We start from the raw sequence: 20,498 nt of genomic DNA on the forward strand, positions 1-20,498 counted from the left end.
AACTTCACTTTTTTTTAAAGATTTTATTTATTTTGAGAGAGAGAGAGAAAGTGAGAGTGCGCATGCACCAGAGGGAGTGAGCATGAGTTAGGGGGAAGAGCAGAGGCAGAGGGATAAGCAGGCTCCCTGCTGAGCAGGGAGCCTAGTGTGGGGCCTGATACCAGGATGCTGGTATCATGGGGACCTGAGCCAAAGGGAGATGCTTAATTGACTGAGCCACCCAGGCACCCCATGCATTTTATTTTTTTACTTTAAATATTTTTTTAAGTTTATTTATTAATTTACTTTTATTTTTTATTTTTGTAATCTCTACACCCAAGGTGGGGCTTGAACCCACAACTCCCAAGATCGAAAGTCATTCTTCCAACTGAGCTAGCTAGGTGCCCCTAATTTACGCATTTTTCAAAAACAGTCACCTCTCCCAATCTTCTGTGAATTGGCTTCCTACCGGGAAGGCCTTTTCCAGTCAGCCCAGGCAGGGAATCTGGAAGCCCCTCAAACCTTTTCTGGAGATGTATCTTCTCTGGGCATGTGCACATAATTTCCTTAATTGAGTATTCAGAAGTTTGTAATCTTTTGCTCCCTCTGGTGTCTCTCTGCAGTACTATAACTTCTTTGGTGCATCAGCAGTACTCTTGAGTTCTCTCCTGTTCTCTACAGTTCCCCCAGGCATTCAAAGAATGCTGGCTGGTTCAGTCAGCCCTCTGAGTTAGCTGAGACAGAAGTTAGTCCCTTGGGCAGTTTCCCAAAAAGCTGGAATGTTGGATGTACATTCTACTTTTCTCTTTTCTTCCCAAGAGAGAAGCTGTGAGAAAAGTGTTTTCTCTTGACTGCACCAAGCATTGTCAGATTGTGCCTGTGGTGGTGAGGATTTTTTGTATGTCATCGTCCTCCCTTGTGAGTTTTTTTTGATATGTATATTCAGATCTGTTATTTCCAGACATTTTGGGGGTTTGTTGTTTTGAATATTCTGTTGCATTGTTTTGTTTTTCTTCTTCAGGGACTCCAATTATATGAATGTCATGCCTTCTTTGTTTTACATCTTACTGTCTTCCTTATTCATTTTACTTTCTTTATCTCATTTTCATTCTCTTGGTCATTTGACAACCTTTATGTAACACTTTTTTGTTTGAGTATATTTTGCACTTGGCTACTAGTAATTTCAGTCTTCATCTCTGAGATAATTGTTGTTTTTCTTTTTTTCCTGAGTTAGCTCTTTTTATTTTTTTCCTCCTTCTCTGATCTTAGTTTTTGAGTTTCTGATTCAAAGATATTTTTCATATCTCTAAATGCTTCTTTGGGGCATATTAAGTTCGGTGCATTTTTCTTGAAGTTTTTTTCTGTTCTTCTCTCCTGCAGAGTGGAGAGTTTCTCATTACAGGTATAGTTGAATCTTTTTAAAAATTTTAATAATGACAGTAGACTTCTAGGTTTTCTTTACTTCTTTAGGTTAAGGGTGGTTCACAATTTTATTAGTTCTATGGTACCCTCTTCTGTCTGTGTAGAAGGATCTACTTTGGAGGAATAAGCAAAGAAGTACTTGTCTCACTTCAGCTGTTTCTAACTAGTGTTTCAAAATCCGTATTATCTTGTTTTCTGTAGGACAGATGGGCTCAGTTTTTATCTTTTCCTTCTCTGCAAGGACTCAAAACTTCATCTTTTGATTTTGATCTCCCAGAATTTTGCAACACTGTTTTGGTCTGATGGCTCATCTCTCATTCTCTTTGTTATTGTGGCTTTATAAGTTTCTTAGTCCTTTATTGGTAAATTTACTCTTATAGGGTGGTGAAGTAGATAAATGTAAGCATTTAGTCTGCTATCTTTAACTGGGGGTTTTGCATGTGAATTTTTAAAATACCAATAAAGAATCTTTGATTTTCTTTCTTTTTTTAATGCAGCCGATCTCAATTGATAGGTTTTTTTTTTTTTTTAAGATTTTATTTATTTGACAGAGAGAGACACAGTGAGAGAGGGAGCACAAGCTGGGGGAGTGGGAGAGGGAGAAGCAGGCTTCCTATGGAGCAGGGAGCCCGATGAGGGGCTCGATCCCAGGACCCTGGGATCATGACCTGAGCCGAAGGCAGAAGCTTAACGACTAAGCCACCCAGGCGCCCTCAGTTGATAGATTCTGGTACACAACAAGTTGGGGCAGGAGGTTGCCAAGATGGAAAAGAGTCATACAAACAAGGATTCAAATTTCAGCACTGCTGATTTCTGCCAGTGTGGCCATAGAGCCTTAGTTTACTCTTCCCCAAAAGGAAAAAAAAAAAATTCTGCCCTGCATTTTGTGGGATAGTGCTTGGTACTTATTATATATGACTAAAAGCCATGAGTTATTTAGTTCCTTTTAGTTTGCTTTTAACAGTTTGTCATTTACTACTAGGAAAAACAGAAGGCACAGAGAATGTAAATATCTAGGAAAATATGAAAATGTTTAGGTATAATACATAAGTTTCAAAAGGATATTTCAGAATGTCAAAGTCGTAAGAAGTGACTTTGTGTATTTTGGTGGTGAGTCCCTTCATTTAAGATGCAAAACTTTTATACCACTTTTTAAACTTAGGAAAGTAATATAGATTTATTACAGAAAATTTGGAAAATATGGGAGAGCAGAAACACAGAAGAATATAAGGCCCACGTAAAAAACATTTTGTGGTGTATTCTATTCTGTATTCTTTTAGTCTATTTTCTCTACACACATACTCATTTATATTTATACATGTTATATTTATACATCTAAACTAGCACCCATCCACCTGTCTCTTACCTCAAAGTATCCTAACATCTTTTCAGGTTGGTAGAGGTCTGCATCATGTTGGTTTTTACTACTACCCAAGTGTTCCGTTTTATATCTATAACATAATTTTATATAACTAATTCTCTGTTGCCATTTAGACTTTATGGTTTTTTTTTTCATATTATAAACAATGCCTGATAAGCATTTTATTTAGTCATTCTTGCCCCTTTGTATGTTGCCTTTGGTGAATTTCATAAGTGGAGTTGATAGGTCAAAAGAATGCCTTCTTAATGGAAAAGAAAGCAAGTAGCCCTTTTTTTTTTTAAAGATTTTATTTATTTATTTGAGAGAGAATGAGAGATAGCACGAGAGGGAGGAGGGTCAGAGGGAGAAGCAGACTTCCCACCGAGCAGGGAGCCCGATGCGGGACTCAATCCCAGGACTCCAGGATCATGACCTGAGCTGAAGGCAGTCGCTTAACCAACTGAGCCACCCAGGCGCCCCGCAAGTAGCCCTTTTTAAAAAACAAGTAACCTCACCAACGCATAATGCAGCATGTAACAAGGAATCACCGTTATTCCTGCCAACGCTTTGCCCCAATAAAGACAAATGAAGACTCTGGTTGTACCTACTTCCAGGATTTTGTATGTTTGTCACTGGCTATGGTTATTGTATGAAGCACAGGCCTCTAGAAGTTCTATCGTTGTTGTTTTTTTCTGAGTTTTTAGGTTGAGAGTCTGTCTGATAATATGGGGAAGGAAATGATAGCTGAGAATTTATTTTTAGAGCTAAATTTGGTCTGTAAATTAAAATGGGGGAGTGTGTCATGATCTGGCTCCTTAATTTCTGGCTGCAGCTCTGTCATCTGCCAGCTGTGTTAACAAGAAGAGAGTCATCTGTGATCTATTTTTAAATTTTCTCACATGTAAAATTAAAATAATATTAAATCTTCATCTATTAAAGATGTATTTCAATAATTGGATAATACCTAAAAATGTTTTGTACCTAGGAGAAAGTCCATTATATATCAAAAGAATCTCTTCAAACCAGAAATGTGCTACCAGTCATCACCCATGTTTCTAGATTATTAGCATTACAAGAACATGTTTTTTTATTTTTTTATTTTTTATTTTATTTTTTAAAGATTTAATTTTTTGAGAGAGCACAAGTGGATGGAAGGGACAGAGGAAGAGGGAAAGCAGACTCCTCATTGAGCAGGGAGCCTGATATGGGCCTGGATCCCAGGACCCTGGGTTCATGACCTGAGCTGAAGGCAGACGCTTAACCAACTGAGTCACCCAAGTGCCCCAGGTTTTTTATTTTTTATTTATTTATTTTTCAAATTTTACTTTATTATGTTAATCACCACACGTTACATCATTAGTTTTTGATGTAGCGTTCCATGATTCGTTGTTTGTGCATAACACCCAGTGCTCCATTCAGTATGTGCCCTCTTTAATACCCATCGCCAGGCTAACCCATCCCCCACCCCCTTTCCCTCTAGAACCCTCAGTTTGTTTCTCAGAGTCCATAGTCCCTCATGGTTCATCTCCCCCTCCGATTCCCCCCCTTCATTTTTCCCTTCCTACTATCTTTTTTTTTTTTTAACATATAATGTATTATTTGTTTCAGAGGTATAGGTCTGTGATTCATCAGTCTTACACAATTCACAGCACTGTATGGAAGCCTTGCAGGGAACAAAAGACAGCCAGGTTTTTTATTTTTAACAGCCCATTCTAGTAAAGATGGAATAGTCAGAGAACATTCAAGTCAGAGTCCTGAAATTTGACTCTCTCATGTATTTATACCATAACTAAGAGCAAATCATTTGTTTTTTTTTTAAAGATTTTATTTATTTTTGACAGAGAGAGAGTGCACAAGCAGGGGAAGCAGCAGGCAGAGGGAGAGGGAGAAGCAGAGCCCAATGTGGGGCTCCATCCCAGGACCCTGGGACCATGACCCAAGCCGAAGGCAGATGCTTAACCGTCTGAGCCACCCAGGCGCCCCAAATCATTTGTTTCTTGAGTCTCATATATGATGTAGTATAATATCTATCCTTGTCCCCAAATTTGAGGGGTTAATAAGCTTTTGATTGTAGATGTACTTTGAGAACTATAAAACGTTATAAAAATATAAAGTGGCGTTTCATATTGCATCACTTTACTTGACCAGGAGAGGAGAAATGTCAGCAAGGTAATAGGAAACTATAGACTTAAATAGTGCTAGAAATTCCTCTTTCCAGAGCCCGGTTTTCCTAATTCCTTGATGCTGTTTGTGGGTGTGTTTGATCCTGTCACAATTTTTTCGTTAACTCAAAAGTTTTTTTACTGAAGACTCTTACTAAATTGATAGTACTATTTGTATGGAGAAGTGTATTTAGTGCTCCAACTTGGGATCTTACCCTATGAAGAAAAACATTTCTTCTGGTATTGAAAGTGGAAAAACTCAAATCTAAGCTAGCACCCACCCACGTGTCTTTTATCTCAATTGCTTGCCTTTTATTGAATGTCTCTGAGCTTTTGTCTATTTTGGACATTTTGTTTGCCTGATTCTTTCTTCTTTTCTTTTTTTCTTTTTGGTCTTTGCCTTGCTAAATCTAAATCTCTTATCGATCCTGAAAGTTTTAAAGATTTTTTTATTTAGTTGAGAGAGAGTGAAAGCGATCACAGAGGGAGAGGGAGAAGCAGACTCACTGCTGAGTGGAGAGCCTGATGTGTGGCTCAATCCCAGGACCCTGAGATCATGACCTGAGCCGAAGGCAGATGCTCAACCAACTGAGCCACCCAGGCACCCTGATCCTGAAAGTTTTAGTTTCGATGTTACTTTCCTTGGATATCTTTTTCTATCCTCCTTAGACAGTGGTTTGACTAATTGAGAAGAGACATGCTTGTCAAGTCCAAACATGATTGCATACTTAGATATCTCTCTTCTACTAGCTAAGTTCCTTAATAGCAGAGTCTCTCATTCACTCTTAGTATCTGGTGTCTACTAGGTGCTCTGAAATGTATTGAAAGAATGACACTGATAAATTCTTAGCCAGTACTCTTTTTTATCTTTTAGATAAATCACAGAAGGCCTCTCTGATAAGATGAGACTTGAAGGAATTTTCAAAAGCATTCCTTTTGGATATTTAGGAACCTGAAGGAAAGGCAGTGTGGCTACAATAAAGGATGGGTAGGGAGAGGTAGAAGATAAGGTCAGAGAGAAATAAGGCCTTATAAGTCAGTGATAATTTTAATCTTTAATCTGAGTATGAAGGGGATCTATTGGGGAGTTACATGACCTAATTTGCTTTCTACAAAGTAAAACTACTTTGTTGAGCATGGTCCCTTGTGGGTCAAGGGAGAAAGTAGGTATTAAGTGATAGAGACAATGAAAGTTACTAGAATCAGGATGTATTTTAAAGGAACTTTTGTTTAACCTGAGTTTAAAAATATTTCTTGCTGTGATAGTAATATAGTCTGTTGAACATAATTTTTTCTTTGAGTTATTCAGTATTTTGTACTGTTGCAGTTTCAGGTTTGTACTTGCAGAAGATAATTAAAACCTGTGACAAATCTTTTCCTGTCATTCTCATATTTTCCCATATTCTGGTATTGGTGACAAACACCTCTGTTAATTTAGCAAACAAGGAATCAATTTTCTTTTAATTGAGATGTTAAGTTCTAGTTTGTGAATATGTGTATGATCTTTAAAGAAAATTCTACTTAATAAAATTATAAACATCTAAGGTGATATCAGGATGAGCACAAGTATTCAGAGATATCATTGGCAATGTTTTCTATAGTTCTATGGCAAAGAAACTGTTTATAATTAATTCTTAAGTCACCTTGCAGTTATTAAACAAAGTAAATTTTAAATAGAATTAAGCATTGAATTAACATTATTAAAATGACTTACGTTGCCTATTTTACGTTTTCCAGGAACATCACTTACAGCGAGCTATTTCAGCACAGCAAGTGTTTAGAGAAAAAAAAGAGAGTATGGTCATTCCAGTTCCTGAGGCAGAGAGCAACGTCAACTATTACAATCGCTTGTACAAAGGAGAGTTTAAACAGCCAAAACAGTTCATTCATATTCAACGTAAGTTTGTTGATTCATTGTTTTCTGTATGTAATTTAAATTTGTCAACTAGTGAAGATCCTTTCTCTCTTTTATGCCCAAAGAGATTTTAATTTTTTAGTGCATATACATTAATTCACAGAAATGTAAAACATTAAGGAATAAAATCTCTCTGTGCTTAACATCTGAACTTGGAAATCATTTTGAGTGTTAGTTGCATTTGGAACATTTGATATTTAGTACAGAATTTTGTGTAGCACTTACACCTTATTATTATACATCTAAAAGTTGGTGGATTACTGTACTCAAATTTAACGTTTATTTTTAAAGGCCTAGTGGCTATAATGCTGATTATGGGTGAATCTTCAGAAAGTTTTTAGAATTAGATTATACCCCTTTGCCTTCATCTCATTTTTATAAAATTCCATTTCTGCCTCCTTGATAACTCTTTTCTCCCCATTGTTATATTTAATCACGATATCTTGCCTTAAAACTATTTCCGTAATTTCTTATTATATCTACTACTTCTCCATTGCTTTTCCTTACCCTCTTCTAATGTATCTTCTCCACAAAGTCCACTGGCACCAGAGTGGTCTTCTTAAAGTTGTCAGTCTGATCTAATTATTCCCTGGTTTTAAAATCATACTATTCTTTATTGTCTACAGTAGGGGTTTTCAGGGGATGGTTCAAACAGATGCTGATGTTTTGGTATCTTGTCTGATTGTGTAAGAAAAAGCCTTGCGTAGCTTGTTAAAATAGAGATTCCAGGGCTCTGCTTTAGGCCTACCTGTCTGAGGTATGTGGCCTGGTAATAAAAAAGTTCTGCAGGTAATTATGAAACCTCTCCAGATTTAAGACTATAAGATTGACTGTTTTCCATCAGTTCTAAGATGCACATTTTTTTTATTGATCATTTTTGAAATGAGATTGCATATTAAATTGTTGTCCTGGATTTAGGTCTAGTTTATCTAAAGAAAATCTGCATTTGTTTCTGCCAAGCATCTAGGGACACTTCAACAGGAGACCATTTTAAAGTCTTCGCTGTTTATTTTGTTTGTTTTTAGACCACACTGGTAGCTTTAGTTCAGGCTGCAGACCTTCCTAGAGTTCACTTCTCACGGGGAGAATTTTCCCTCCTCCTTTCTCACCTAAGGGCAAGTTGAGAAATGAAGTTCCTTGCTGTAATTTTTTGCATAGCTGGTTTATTTCTTTACCTTACACTGAGGTTGTTGCCACTTGTTAGTATATCTTTGTGCAGGAGTATTCTATTAAACTTAATAGACTCCAGCAGAAAGCTTTTTTTTTCTTCTTATAGTACATCAAGTCATGGTTCACCTTATAACTAATGGCAGTTTAGATTTGACAGAATTCAGTAATAGCCAAATTCTCTAGTTTGAATACAAGACTCTTTGTGATTTTTTTTCCCTGTCTACTCCATTAACCTCATTTCCTGTTGTTCTTCCCCTCACTCTCTTTACCATAGAAACTAATGTAAAATTACTTACATTTGCCTGGTTGTTTCATGTTTCACACTTCCTTGCACATGCTATTCAAGTCATCTTTCCCCTCCTGTAACTCATCTAAGACCTAACTCCCCTAAGAAGCTTACCCTGACGCTTCTCATTTGAAACACCTCTGTGTTTTACTCATCTCAGTATCTTCGTACATACCTCTATTAGAGGACTCATCATACTTCATTGCAATTATTTGTAACTATTCTTTCTCTCCTTTTAAACTATGAGCTCCTGGGGCAGGGACAATGTTTTATTTTCTCTTTGTATCTTTAAAGTGCATGGCTTTAGATATACAATAAATAGTATGTTTGTTGACTGAATCGTTTTTAAATGGCTTTTAAAAAGGCTCTTAGGCAGGGAGTCTGCTTCTCCCTCTGACCCTCCCCCTCTCATGCTCTCTATCTCATTCTCTCTCTTAAATAAATGAATAAATAATCTTTTAAAAAAATAAAAATAAAAAAGGCTCTTAGGTATCAGAACCATTTTCCAGAGACTCTTCTCTGAAGCATTCAAGAGAAATACGATGCGGAAATTGTTTATGTGATTTGTTTCCTCTGTATTCTTGGACTTTGACCCCTTTAGCTTGTTGAATTTGCCTTACCTTTGTATTGGGAAGGAGATAGCTGTTCATATTCATAATAGGAATTATAAGGATTTTTCAAGCCAAAGTGTGTGTTTGTTGTTGTTTTGTATTTTAGTAACAGTGTAGCTGGACATCAGGACCATATGTAAAAACCATCCTAGAAAACCAAGAATGAAGAAATTGGGTGTAACCTATCTGGGTTAAGCCCATTAGATACAATAAATATGAATCTTGGGTTGGCTTTTAAATTTCACTTAATTCTATTACCATAGAAGATGGAATAAAAATAATAGAACATTATTTTAACTTTCATTTTTTTCTTTTAGTCTGTCAACATATGTATTCTACATACTATACACAATATGCTCTTGCACATACAAATTTTTATTCTGTTTTTTTCTATGTACATTTTAAATTTCTTAGATTTGAATATAGTCTGTGATTGTCATTTTCAGTGCCTATTAATTCTATCAAATTGATACTCCACAGTTTGCTTACTACTATGCCTATTACTGGCCTTAAACTTGTCTGTACTAAAATTTAAATTCATGTTATCATTGAGATTTTTTTTTCAAGGAAGGGGTTTTTTTCTAAAGTGTATTTATTTATTTTTAGTAATCTCTACACCCAGTGTGGGGCTTGAACTCACAAACCCGTGATCAAGAGTCACATGCTCTTCCGACTGAGCCAGTGAGGCATCCCTCAAGGAGGGGTTTTTAAACATTTTTTGACATAACTTCTTTCTGTATCCTTAAGTATAAAGAATTCCAGAAAATACTGCACTGGCTTTTTCATTTTGCTCTTTATACAATAGATTTGAAAGTATCCCCCGTTTGCTTGGCTAGAAAAAGACATTGTACAATTGCCACAGTAGGGTGGCTTACTTCACATTGATTGCCTGGGCTTTTGGCAGAAGCTTCTTTATTGGTCCACACTGCCACTAATGTGATTATTATCCATTTAGAGTTGTTCAAAGAGTCTCTTGTCTATCGGATAAAATTTTATGTTGTATTTTAAGGCCCTTCTCTGTGCCTATCCAGCCACAGTTCCCTGTGGGTTCTTCACTAGAACACCAACTGTACTGAAATGAGCTGTTGGAAGTGAAGGTTTCTTTCTCTAGATGGTAAGCTTCTTAGCAGCAGAATTTTACCTCATTCACCATACAATCCCAGAATACAGGCTCAATACAATTTTTTTTTCCAATTCCTCTAACCCTTTGCACTTTCAGCTACAAAATAATGAGCTCCTTGCAACACTCTGACTTACGCCATCTTTTCTCATATCTTCACGCCTTCACATACCCCTTTACCTCAGTCCTCTTGTTAAAATATAACTTGTTCTCTATGTCTCGTCTCCAGGATTACATTTAGCAGCCTTCTCTAAGCAAACTGTTTATCTCAGGCCCTCCTGTGTCATGTGCACACCCTCACTGTGGCATTAACCACCTTCAGTTGTGATTGTTCGCGCTGTGTTGTTTCACTAGGCTATAACAGTCATTAAGAACAGGCACACATTTTTCCTTTTAATTTCACTGCCCAGTAGTACCTAGCGTGTGGTTAGGTATGCAATTTAATATTTGCTGAATAAATAAATGAGTGAATGAATGGATGATTGAAGATAAAAGTATATACACCATGGCATTTTTGAGACACTGATCTTGTAGGACTCAAAATTGTACACAGAACCAAATATAACAATGAAGTTATTGGTATGTACAGTGAAATTGAGGACCTGTGTGGATCCAAGTTGGAAATGAAAAGTGAGCTCTATTATTTACAACAATGTTATTTTAGGACAAGAAGGAGTTGGGAGTGGAATGATTCTGGTCTTGGTGTGGATGGGAGAACATTGTGTCTTCCTGTCTCTTTCAGTGCTATTTCTCCATAGTCATCTGTATTGGTAGTCTGAGGAACTTCTTTAATCAGAACAAACTGGGGTATTCTTTACAGATTGGAAGCATCTTGGAGGCATATAGTCTTTGATGACCTAAGATACTTAAACTGTACCTCATTTGGCTAATTCTGCATACTGGTCAGTTGGATGACACATGCGTAAGATGCTGTCTCCGTTTTACTTACTGTTACAACAGATTTACTTTGGGTACCTCACCCCAGATATTTTAATTCCTTCATGCCTTTTGGAATTTAAGAACTTCATCAAATTGAGAACCCAGACTTTTCTCCTTGAGGAGATGACTTTGTTTACATTGTAGTAAGTTCTTCATTTTGACCTTCCATTACCCCTTTTATTTAATATGGTAAAATTTTGCTGTTAACATTAAGTATTTCAGAATTTTAGAACATGAAGGAACTTGAGATACTGTTTCAGTATTGTTTCATAAGTGTTCTGAAGCTAATTTGTGTCTAGTTTTGAACTCAGCTAAATGGTTCTTGAAAATAGGACTCCTTATGTTGTTTTGAAAGGAAAGGTCTCTTCCTTGTCTCACTGCATTACACCTACAAATACATATCAGTAGACCATCTCACCTGCTTCTTGGCTGAAAGAGAGGAGAGTTCAGGAGGACGGGATAGGTGGGAAGTAGCACCTCCTTGTTACCTGCCAGGCAGGGAGAGGAACTTACTGAAAGGAGATTGACTTCTGCTATTTGTATCTTCAGCAAAGATAATAAAACCCTGGGAAAGTGCCAGTCTTTGCATTATGCTAATATGCACTTCAGTACATGTGAGGGTGGCTTCTCAGTCTGATAAAGCTGACCATTGTCAAGTCAATATTGGGAAAAGAAGAAAAATTCTACTTACTCAATGTAAAGTGGACCTGTATATTCCACTAGGTTTTCAGCAGGAGTGAGATAGATGCTGGCCTAACATCTAACTTCAGTCTCATTATCCTTGCAGTGTCCTTTGCTGTTCTCATTAACAAAAATGATGATAATTGACCCTTTACCCTGGTGGGACAAAAATGTTTTGATTGGTAAGAGTTGGAAAAGATCCCAAATGAAGAGCATTGCTTTGTTTATACAGTAGAACTCTTGGTGAAAAGGATGCATTCTAAGAACATCACTTTTTATAAAAATGTTACTAGGTGTGTATTAAGCAGTTAAATTGAGCACAGATCTCGTGAAATGAATCACACATTTAAATAAATATTAGAAAAAAACAATCCTATGAGTACAGAAGGAGAGTGTATCGGATTTGTGGAGAACACATTCCAGGTGAAGCTAGATCCCACGTTGGGGTGATTTGGAGGCACGGTAATAGGAATAGTAAGCCAGGCTAGACCCTAAGGGCAACCCACATTCAGATCAACTGTCTCTAAGGATCTCTGTTCTCAGGATTATGCTGAGCCTCCTATTCTTAGGTAAAGCTGTGAGTGTGGGTCTGAAGGCTGAAATGGTAGAGCAGTACCTGGGTAGCTACTAATGCAGGAAGGAGGAAACCCAAAACTCAGAAAGTATTAAAGTAATGCCAGGTGTTTTGGGAAAAAGCACAATAATCATTTGGTGGTCTGGCTAGAGAGATGAAAAAGAAGTCATAGTACAAAGAAGAGTGCCTTTGGGGCCTTTATGCATTTATTATTTATGCCCACTATTAAAAAATTTAAAAATTGGGATGCCTGAGTAAAATACAGCATCACAAATTAAAGACCGTGGCTAAAGAAATTCAAGAGAAAACAAAGACACTACAGTAAAAGGTAAGTTTGATGCATAATAGTGCATATTTTAGCCATGATGTAATTAATAGACAAAAGCAAAAAAGTAAGACTGGTTTTAAGGTGCTGCATATTTCAGTGCATGTTTCCTGGCGCTGAAGCACTTAGAACTCTCCTGCAGGGCCACACAAAGATGATACTGTGATGTAACCCAGCATACCTGATTTTGTTAATAGGAGTTACCAGAAATAGGCTTTTAGCATATTCACCTAGCTAACTGACATTTCCATGGAAGATTCTTCAGTGACACCACACTGCCCTGAGAGTTGGCACCTTTAGCATTTTGTGTGTCTCCCTATCTACCATAAAAGACTAAATTTCCTTCTCATCTTACCCCCATAATACAACTTAATGGGCTGCCTTCCTATAAAAATATTTTCTTATATGCTTATTTCCTGACAATTTTAATAGAAGACTAAACTTTTCTTTCCACAGTTATGGGTAAAGGGCATAGTAAAATAGCATTTACTGATTGCCCTGCCCAGGTCCTTTTAGTGTTTTACATGTATTAAGTCAGTTATGCCTTAAAGGAGCCTTATAAGGCAGCTAGTGTTTTTATCCCCCTTTTAAGAAAAATATCACATAAAGGACGCCTGGGTGGCTCAGTCATTAAGCGTCTGCCTTTGGCTCAGGTCATGATCCCAGGGTCCTGGGATCGAGCCCCGCATTGGGCTCCCTGCTCAGCGGGAAGCCTGCTTCTCCTTCTCCCACTCCCCCTGCTTGTGTTTGTTCCTTCTCTCGCTTTGTCTCTGTCAAATAAATAAAATCTTAAAAAAAAAAAATACTACATATAGAGCCCAAAGTAATACAGCTAGCAAGTGGAAGAGTCAGAATTTGAACCCTCTGGCTCCAGAGTGTGCCTACTTAACTCTGATATACTGTTTTTCAGTCATGGCTCATCATTCTAAGATGCAAATACTGATACACATTAAACAAATACATTTCTATTCAAATGTGGTTGATGATAGAATCAACAATGCAAGTAAAGGATTCCTTTTTTCATTTGTTTTTTGTGTGTGTGATGGATAAATTGCAGGATAGAGGATAGGTTGTCTGCTGATAGAAAAGGAAATCCTGGACGTGAAAGGCAGATAAAAACACCTGTTATGACACTTTTTTGGTTTGGCCTGGCAGGGTTGATTGATGAATGGAAGAGCACTGTGCATGGGGATGAAGGAGATGCGAGGAAGAGAGAAAAGCTTGAAGAAAAGGGAACCGTGAGAGTAATATAAACAAGTAATAAAAGCGCATTTTACAGTTTTGCTTAGGGTAGTGAGGAGCTCTGAAGACAATCCTGCAATTTTCATGGAGGGAGGTCCAAATTGGGAAAGGGCTGTGTGGCAGTTACTGATTTTAACCTCCAGCTAAACGCTATGGTGGGCAAACAATAAAATTTGCTTTGGGTGGAATCAATTGGACTTCATAGAACCTTGGTCAAGTGGGCTTTATTTTTTCTATCTGTTTAAGAAAAAATCAGAGTTACTAGTACTTCTCATGGTTGTTCAGAAGAGGCTAAAATGGAAAATAGAAGTGATGTAAAAGATGAAAAAATAAAAACAGCCTCCATGATGATGTTACCTTTTAAATAACCCAAGATAATATTTTAGTGGTTAAAATAATTTTTTCTCACATTCTTCAATAGTTAATAAAATAATCAGAGATAGGAATATAAGAACCCCCTACCCCACCCCTGTGGAGGTTAAATAAATCCTCCCTTTTCACCCTAAATTGGACCTTGTTCAAAAATACTTCTCATCCCTGGCTTAAGAATCTCTTTTGTGGAATATCTGGGTAGCTCAGTAGGTTAAGCGTCCATTCTTAGTTTAGACTCAGGTTATGGGATCAAGCCCCACATCTGGCCTCAGTACTCAGCAGGGAGTCTGCTTGGGATTCTCTCCCTTGCCCTCTGCCCCCACCCCCTGCTCATGCTTGCATCCTCTCTCTGAAAGAAATCTTTTTTCTTTCTTTCTCTTTCTCTCTTTCTTTCTTTCTTTCTTTCTTTTTCTTTCTTTCTTTCTTTCTTTCTTTCTTTCTTTCTTTCTTTCTTTCTTTCTTTCTTTTTCTTTCTTTCTTTCTTTCTTTCTTTCTTTCTTTTTCTTTCTCTGTCTTTTAGTTTCTTTTCTTTCTTTCTTTCTTTCTTTCTTTCTTTCTTTCTTTCTTTCTTTCTTTTTCTTTCTCTTTCTTTTCTTTCTTTCTTTCTTTCTTTCTTTCTTTCTCTTTATTTCTTTCTTTCTTTCTTTCTTTCTTTCTTTCTTTCTTTCTTTCTTTCTTTCTTTCTTTCTTTTTCTTTCTTTCAAGATTTTATTTATTTGGGAGAGAGCACAAGCAGGGAGGGGGCAGAGGGAGAAGGAGAAGCAGACCCCCCACTAAGCAGGGAGCCCACATAGGGCTCGATCCCAGGACCCCTGGTTCATGACTCCAGCCAAAGGCAGGTGCTTAACCAACTGAGCCACCCAGGCACCCACCCATCTCTTGAAATAAATCTTTTTTTTGTTTTTTTTTAAGAAGAATCTTCTTTGTTTCTCTGATAGAAACTAAGGAAATAGAATGGGGGTTTGATAAGTTGAGGTTTATTTTCTATAATAAAAAATAAGATGTTAATTGCAGAAAAGAATAATAATCCCAGGACACCTCGGTGACTTAGTCAGTAGAGCATGTGACTCTTGATCTTGGGGTAGTGACTTTGAGCCTCACAGTGGGTATGGAGATTACTTTAAAAAAAAAAAAAAGGAAGAAGAATCCCGTGTTGCAGAGATAAGCAACAGAGATAAAAATCTTTTCTTCCCTTTTTTCCAAATTTGTGTTTTATTATGTGTGTGTATCTATATACGTATGTATTTGTGGGTTTTGCTTTTTTACTTACTACTAATAAGCATATTTCCATCATTAACTAGCTTTAATAGTTTTCAAAGCTATGTAATATTACAAGGAATTTGTTTTGTGTCCTTCAGTAGTCAGCAGGAACCTGTAAGAAAGCAAGCCAGTACTCAAGGTTTTTTGTTTACACTTTATTTTTTTTTTAAGATTTTTTTTTTTTTTTTAAAGAGACAGAGGATGAGCAAGGGGGAGGAGGCAGAGGGAGAGGAAAAACAGAGCGGGGACCCCAGGAACTCCAGATCATGACCTCAGCTGAAGGCCGATGCTTAACCGCTTAACCGATTGAGCCACCCAGGCACCCCTACTTACACTTTAATTAGCAAGGAGTTTTAGACCCAGATTATTTGTGGTTTTGTTATTAGTAAAATATGAATTTGTGTGTTTAAATATTAGGAAATTAGTAATTTCATTAGTAAAATATAATTTTCATTTCAAGGAGAAACAAGATTTTAGGTTTTAAAAAGAGTTTATTATAATTTTTTCAAAAGCTAGTGTGCAGTGAACTCTTTTTAGATAAAACCTGATTTACTTCAGGTGGTGCATCGCATTCAGTTGTCACGTCTCTTCAGGCTAGTCATACTAAGGCTTTTTGTGCCCTTACCACTGACATTTTTTAGTACAGGCCAGGTACTTTGTAGAATGTTTCTCAGTTTGGGTTTACCTGTTTCCTCATGACTCGATTCAAGTCAAAATGGGGTGTTATTATTGTTGTTGTTTTATTGTGGTAAAGAAACATAACAAATGTTCTCTCTTAATTTGTAAGTCTGTATTGTAGTATTGTTAACTATATGCACATTGTTGTACAACAGATCTTTAGTAGAAGTTTTTCATTTTGCCTTACTGAAACTGTACCTATTGAACAACTAACTCCCTGTTACACCCTCCCCTCAACCCCTGGCAACTACCATTCCACTCTTTGTTTCTGTGACTTTGACTACTTCAGTTACTTCATATAAGTGGAATCATGTGTATTTGTCTTTTTGTGACTGCCTTATTTCACTTGGCATAATGTCCTTAAGGTTCATCAGTGTTGTAGCATATGACAAGATTTCATTCTTTTTTTTTTTTTTTTAAGATTTTATTTATTTATTTGAGAGAGAATGAGAGATAGAGAGCACTAGAGGGAAGAGGGTCAGAGGGAGAAGCAGACTCCCTGCTGAGCAGGGAGCCCGATGCGGGACTCGATCCCGGGACTCCAGGATCATGACCTGAGCCGAAGGCAGTCGCTTAACCAACTGAGCCACCCAGGCGCCCCAAGATTTCATTCTTTTTAAAAACTGAATAACATCCCATTGTATGTATATATCACATTTTGTTTTTCTGTTCATCTGTTGATGGACATTTAGGTTGCTTCAGTCTCCTGGCTGTTGTAAATAATATTGCAGTGAAGGTGGGTCTTCACATATCTCTTTGAGATCCTGTTTTCACTTTTTTTGGATATATACCTGGAAGAGTGATTGCTGGATCACATTGTAGTTGTATTTTAATTTCTGAGGACCCCCCCCCCACACACACACCGTTTTACACAGTAGCTGCACTGTTGTGCTATCTTACCAGTGATGTGCAAGCTTCCATTTTCTTCACATTCACACCAACAAGGGTGATTGGGGTGGGGGGGTTAGTGGCCATCCTGATGATGGTGGAGGTGGTATCTCATTGTGGTTTTGATTTGTAATTCCCTAGTGACTAGTGATATTGAGCATCTTTTCATATGCTTGTTGGCTATTTGTATACCTTCTTCAGAAAAATGTCTCTTCAGGTCCTTTTCATTTTTTATTGGGTTTTTTTGTTCTTGAGTTTAGGAGTTCTTGATGTATTCTGGTTATTAACTCCTTATCAGATATATGGTTTACAAGTATTTTCTCCCATTCCATTGGTTGCTTTTTCACTCTGTTGATTGTTTCCTTTGCTGTACAGAAATTTTTAAGTTTGATGTAGTCCCATTTGTCTGTTTTTGCTTTTGTTGCCCCTGCTTTTGGTATCATCTGCAAGATGTAGCTAAACCTAGTGTCATGAAGGCTTTCCTGTTTGTTTTTTTTCCTAGGAGTTTTATAGTTAAAGGTATTATGTTTAGGTCTTTAATTCATTTTTAGTTAGTATTTATATATAATGTAAGAAAAAGTTTCATCTTAAATTTTTTTTTTTTGCATATGAATTTCCAGTTTTCCCAGCCCCATTTGTTGAAGAGACTATCCTTTCTCTTGGCCCCCATTTTGATATCTATGTAGGGTTTATTTTGTGGCTCTCTGCTCCCTTTGGTTTGTATATCTATCTTTATGCCTGTATACTGATTAGATTATTATAGCTTTGTAATATGTTTTGAAATCTGAAATGTATGTTTTTAAGTGAGATTTATCTCCGGTAGGGCTGGTTTTTGAAAAGAACATTTGGTAAAGTGTTCAGTAAAGAGTCTTTCTAGTAATGGAAATTATTCATTGCCCTCCAATTTATGTTTTATATGTTTGGAATTTTTTAGATCTATTTAAATTCCTATTTCAAAACTTTCTGATAACTGTACTGAATTTATTTCCTAGTCCATTAAAACAAATGTTTATAAAAATACTGTTATTTAATTTCTCATGTTTCCAACCATTTAGTGGGCTGTGGAGGTACATTATTTTCAAAGATTTTATTTATTTAAGAGGGAGAGTGTGTGCATGAGGAAGGGTTGGGGGAGGGGCAGAGGGAGAGGGACAAGCAAACTCCCTGCAGGGAGCCCGATGCAGGGCTTGATCCCAGGACCCCGAGATCATGACCTGAGCCCAAGTCAGAAGCTTAACCAGCTGAGCCACCCAGGCACTCCATTCTGTGACTTATTTATTAATTTTATACTATTGGATACTAATAGCATATGTATTTTTAAACATAAAATATATAATTGTGGAATTAGTTTGTACTGGTTAAGCTCAGATACTGCCTACACCCAGATGTCTAAGTGAGGCTTTTGACCTCATTCTGTATTGAATGATTCATTGAGAATGAATGAGAAAGATATGAGGTCTGAACAGAAAGTAGAGAAGAATCTCAGGTAGTATATAGAGATCACTGACCCAGAATATATTTTTAAAACACAAAATTGTTTTCACAAATTAATATAACTATTTTTAGTAGGTAATGCATTCATATGATTTCAAAATAAAAAGTATATGGAAAACAGCCTTCGGTCACTCTTCCCTTGTAAGAAACCACTTTTATTAGGCTATGTGTTCTTTTAGGGTTTTGTTGCGCAAATTCAAACACATAGGAATTTATATTTTTATATCCCCTTTTACACAAAAGTTAACATACTATATGTACTTTTTGGCACTTTGCCTTTTTTTTTTTTTTTTTTTTTTTTTGGTAAGAGTGTAGTCTAGAAATTATCCCATACCAGCATGTAGAACGTGGTCTCATTTCTTTTTTACTGGTGCATAATAGTCCTTTGTGTTTGGATGTGCCAGATTATTAACCAGTTTCCTATAGAAGGGAACTTGGATTATTTCCAGATTTTTGTTATTACAGATAGGGTTTAAGTGAATAACCGTGAACATACAGAATTTCATAAAGGTGGAATTTTATCTGTTTCTTACAGAAATTGCCAAATTGGAGTTACACCATTTTACACTTCCACTAACAATGTATGATAGTGCTTATTTCCTCATAGCCTGATGAAAAAAACTGCTTTTGAATTTTAAAAATTTTTCCAGTCTGGTAGGTGAGAGATGATGTACCTCAGTGTATTATTCTTTTAAATAAAACTTTTATTTTGGAAAAATTTTAGATTTATAGGAAAGTTGCAAAGGTAGTAGAGTGTTCCTTTATACCTCTTGTCTGGTTTCAGTTTTCTCTAATAATTACCATTACACATTACTCTGTCAAACCTAAGAAAACAGTATTGGTACATCATTATTGATTAAAACCCAGACTTTAATTTCTCATAGTATAGTTTTAATTTGGATTTCTTATAATAAATGAGGTTAAGTCTTTACTCTTTTAGGAGCCGTTAACATTTTTATCTCATTAATTGTTACCATCCTTTGCCCAGTTACCTATTGAGTTGTTAGAAGACAAGGGAGGAATGAATAGTCTGGTGGAGAAGAGAGAAGACTAAAAAGAAACATAATTAGAGGTAGAATAAAAGGATCATTATCTTTATACACTTGACTTTTTTTTTTTTTAAATCACTGTTAGATCCTTTAGGTCCTGTCAATGTTGTTAGGCTGTAGCCCCTCTCTATTGATGAAAACCTCTCCCTAAAGGATTCAAAGAATCCACTTACCCATTCTCATGGTTTTGCGGTTCCCATAGTTGTCATCTTTGCTACTAATTTTGGCCAGTAATACTTGTTATTTACATAAAATGTGAATTCTTCAGAGTGGAAGAGGGATGTAGTTAGTTGACTAGTCTGCCAGAAGACTAAAAATAATCCTTATTACAGTATAAGCCTGGAGTTTTTTGGGTTTTTTTGTTTTTGTCAGTAGAGAGACTTGGATTAGTATGTGATCTTGTAGAAGTGGTCTTGGACTCTTCTGCACTTCACTTTTTTTGTACATTGGGTAGGGAATATAAGTAAGGTCTCTGGCTGAGTGTTATGATTGTAGGAAATCTTGGAGAATGAAAGTCAAGAGTCCTGGCTAGGGGTGCCAGGGTGGCTCAGTCCATTGGGCTTCCGACTCCTGGTTTCGGCTCAGATCATGATCTCCAGGTCCTGAGTTTGAGTCCCTGCGTTGGGCTCCGTGCTGAGCAGGGAGTCTGCTTCTCTTTCTCTTCCTCTCCCTCTGCCCCCCAACCCCAGCCTCACGCATTTGCGCTCTCTCTCTCTCTATATATAAAACAAATGTTAAAAAAAAAAAAAAGAGAGAGTCCTAGTTATATCTGCATTCATGATCCCTGGGCACACAATTGAGAACTGCTAGGCTTGGAGGCTATCAGGACCTTGGAGAGCTCCAAGCAGAGGAGGAGATGTTGCTTCTGAACTTTAGATACACTAAGTTGTCATTGGCTCCCTTTCAAAGTTATTTGAAGCCTGAAGACCCTAAAAATTTACAAATTGGAAAAATTCAGCATATTTCAAATT

At 36.8% G+C, this 20,498-nt stretch overlaps 1 protein-coding gene across 2 annotated transcripts in view; it reads left to right on the top strand.

Annotated features, from left to right (window-relative positions):
- EPC2 (enhancer of polycomb homolog 2) overlaps positions 1–20,498 on the top strand; it is a 121,671-nt gene that overhangs the window by 41,395 nt on the left and 59,778 nt on the right. For both annotated transcript variants that reach the window (XM_027589979.2, XM_027589980.2), the window contains exon 2: positions 6,661–6,820. In XM_027589979.2, the coding sequence (XP_027445780.1) occupies positions 6,661–6,820 (160 nt within the window). The remainder of the gene's footprint in view (positions 1–6,660; positions 6,821–20,498) is intronic.

This window comes from Zalophus californianus, chromosome 3, assembly GCF_009762305.2.
Source record: "Zalophus californianus isolate mZalCal1 chromosome 3, mZalCal1.pri.v2, whole genome shotgun sequence".
Lineage (NCBI taxonomy): Eukaryota > Metazoa > Chordata > Mammalia > Carnivora > Otariidae > Zalophus > Zalophus californianus.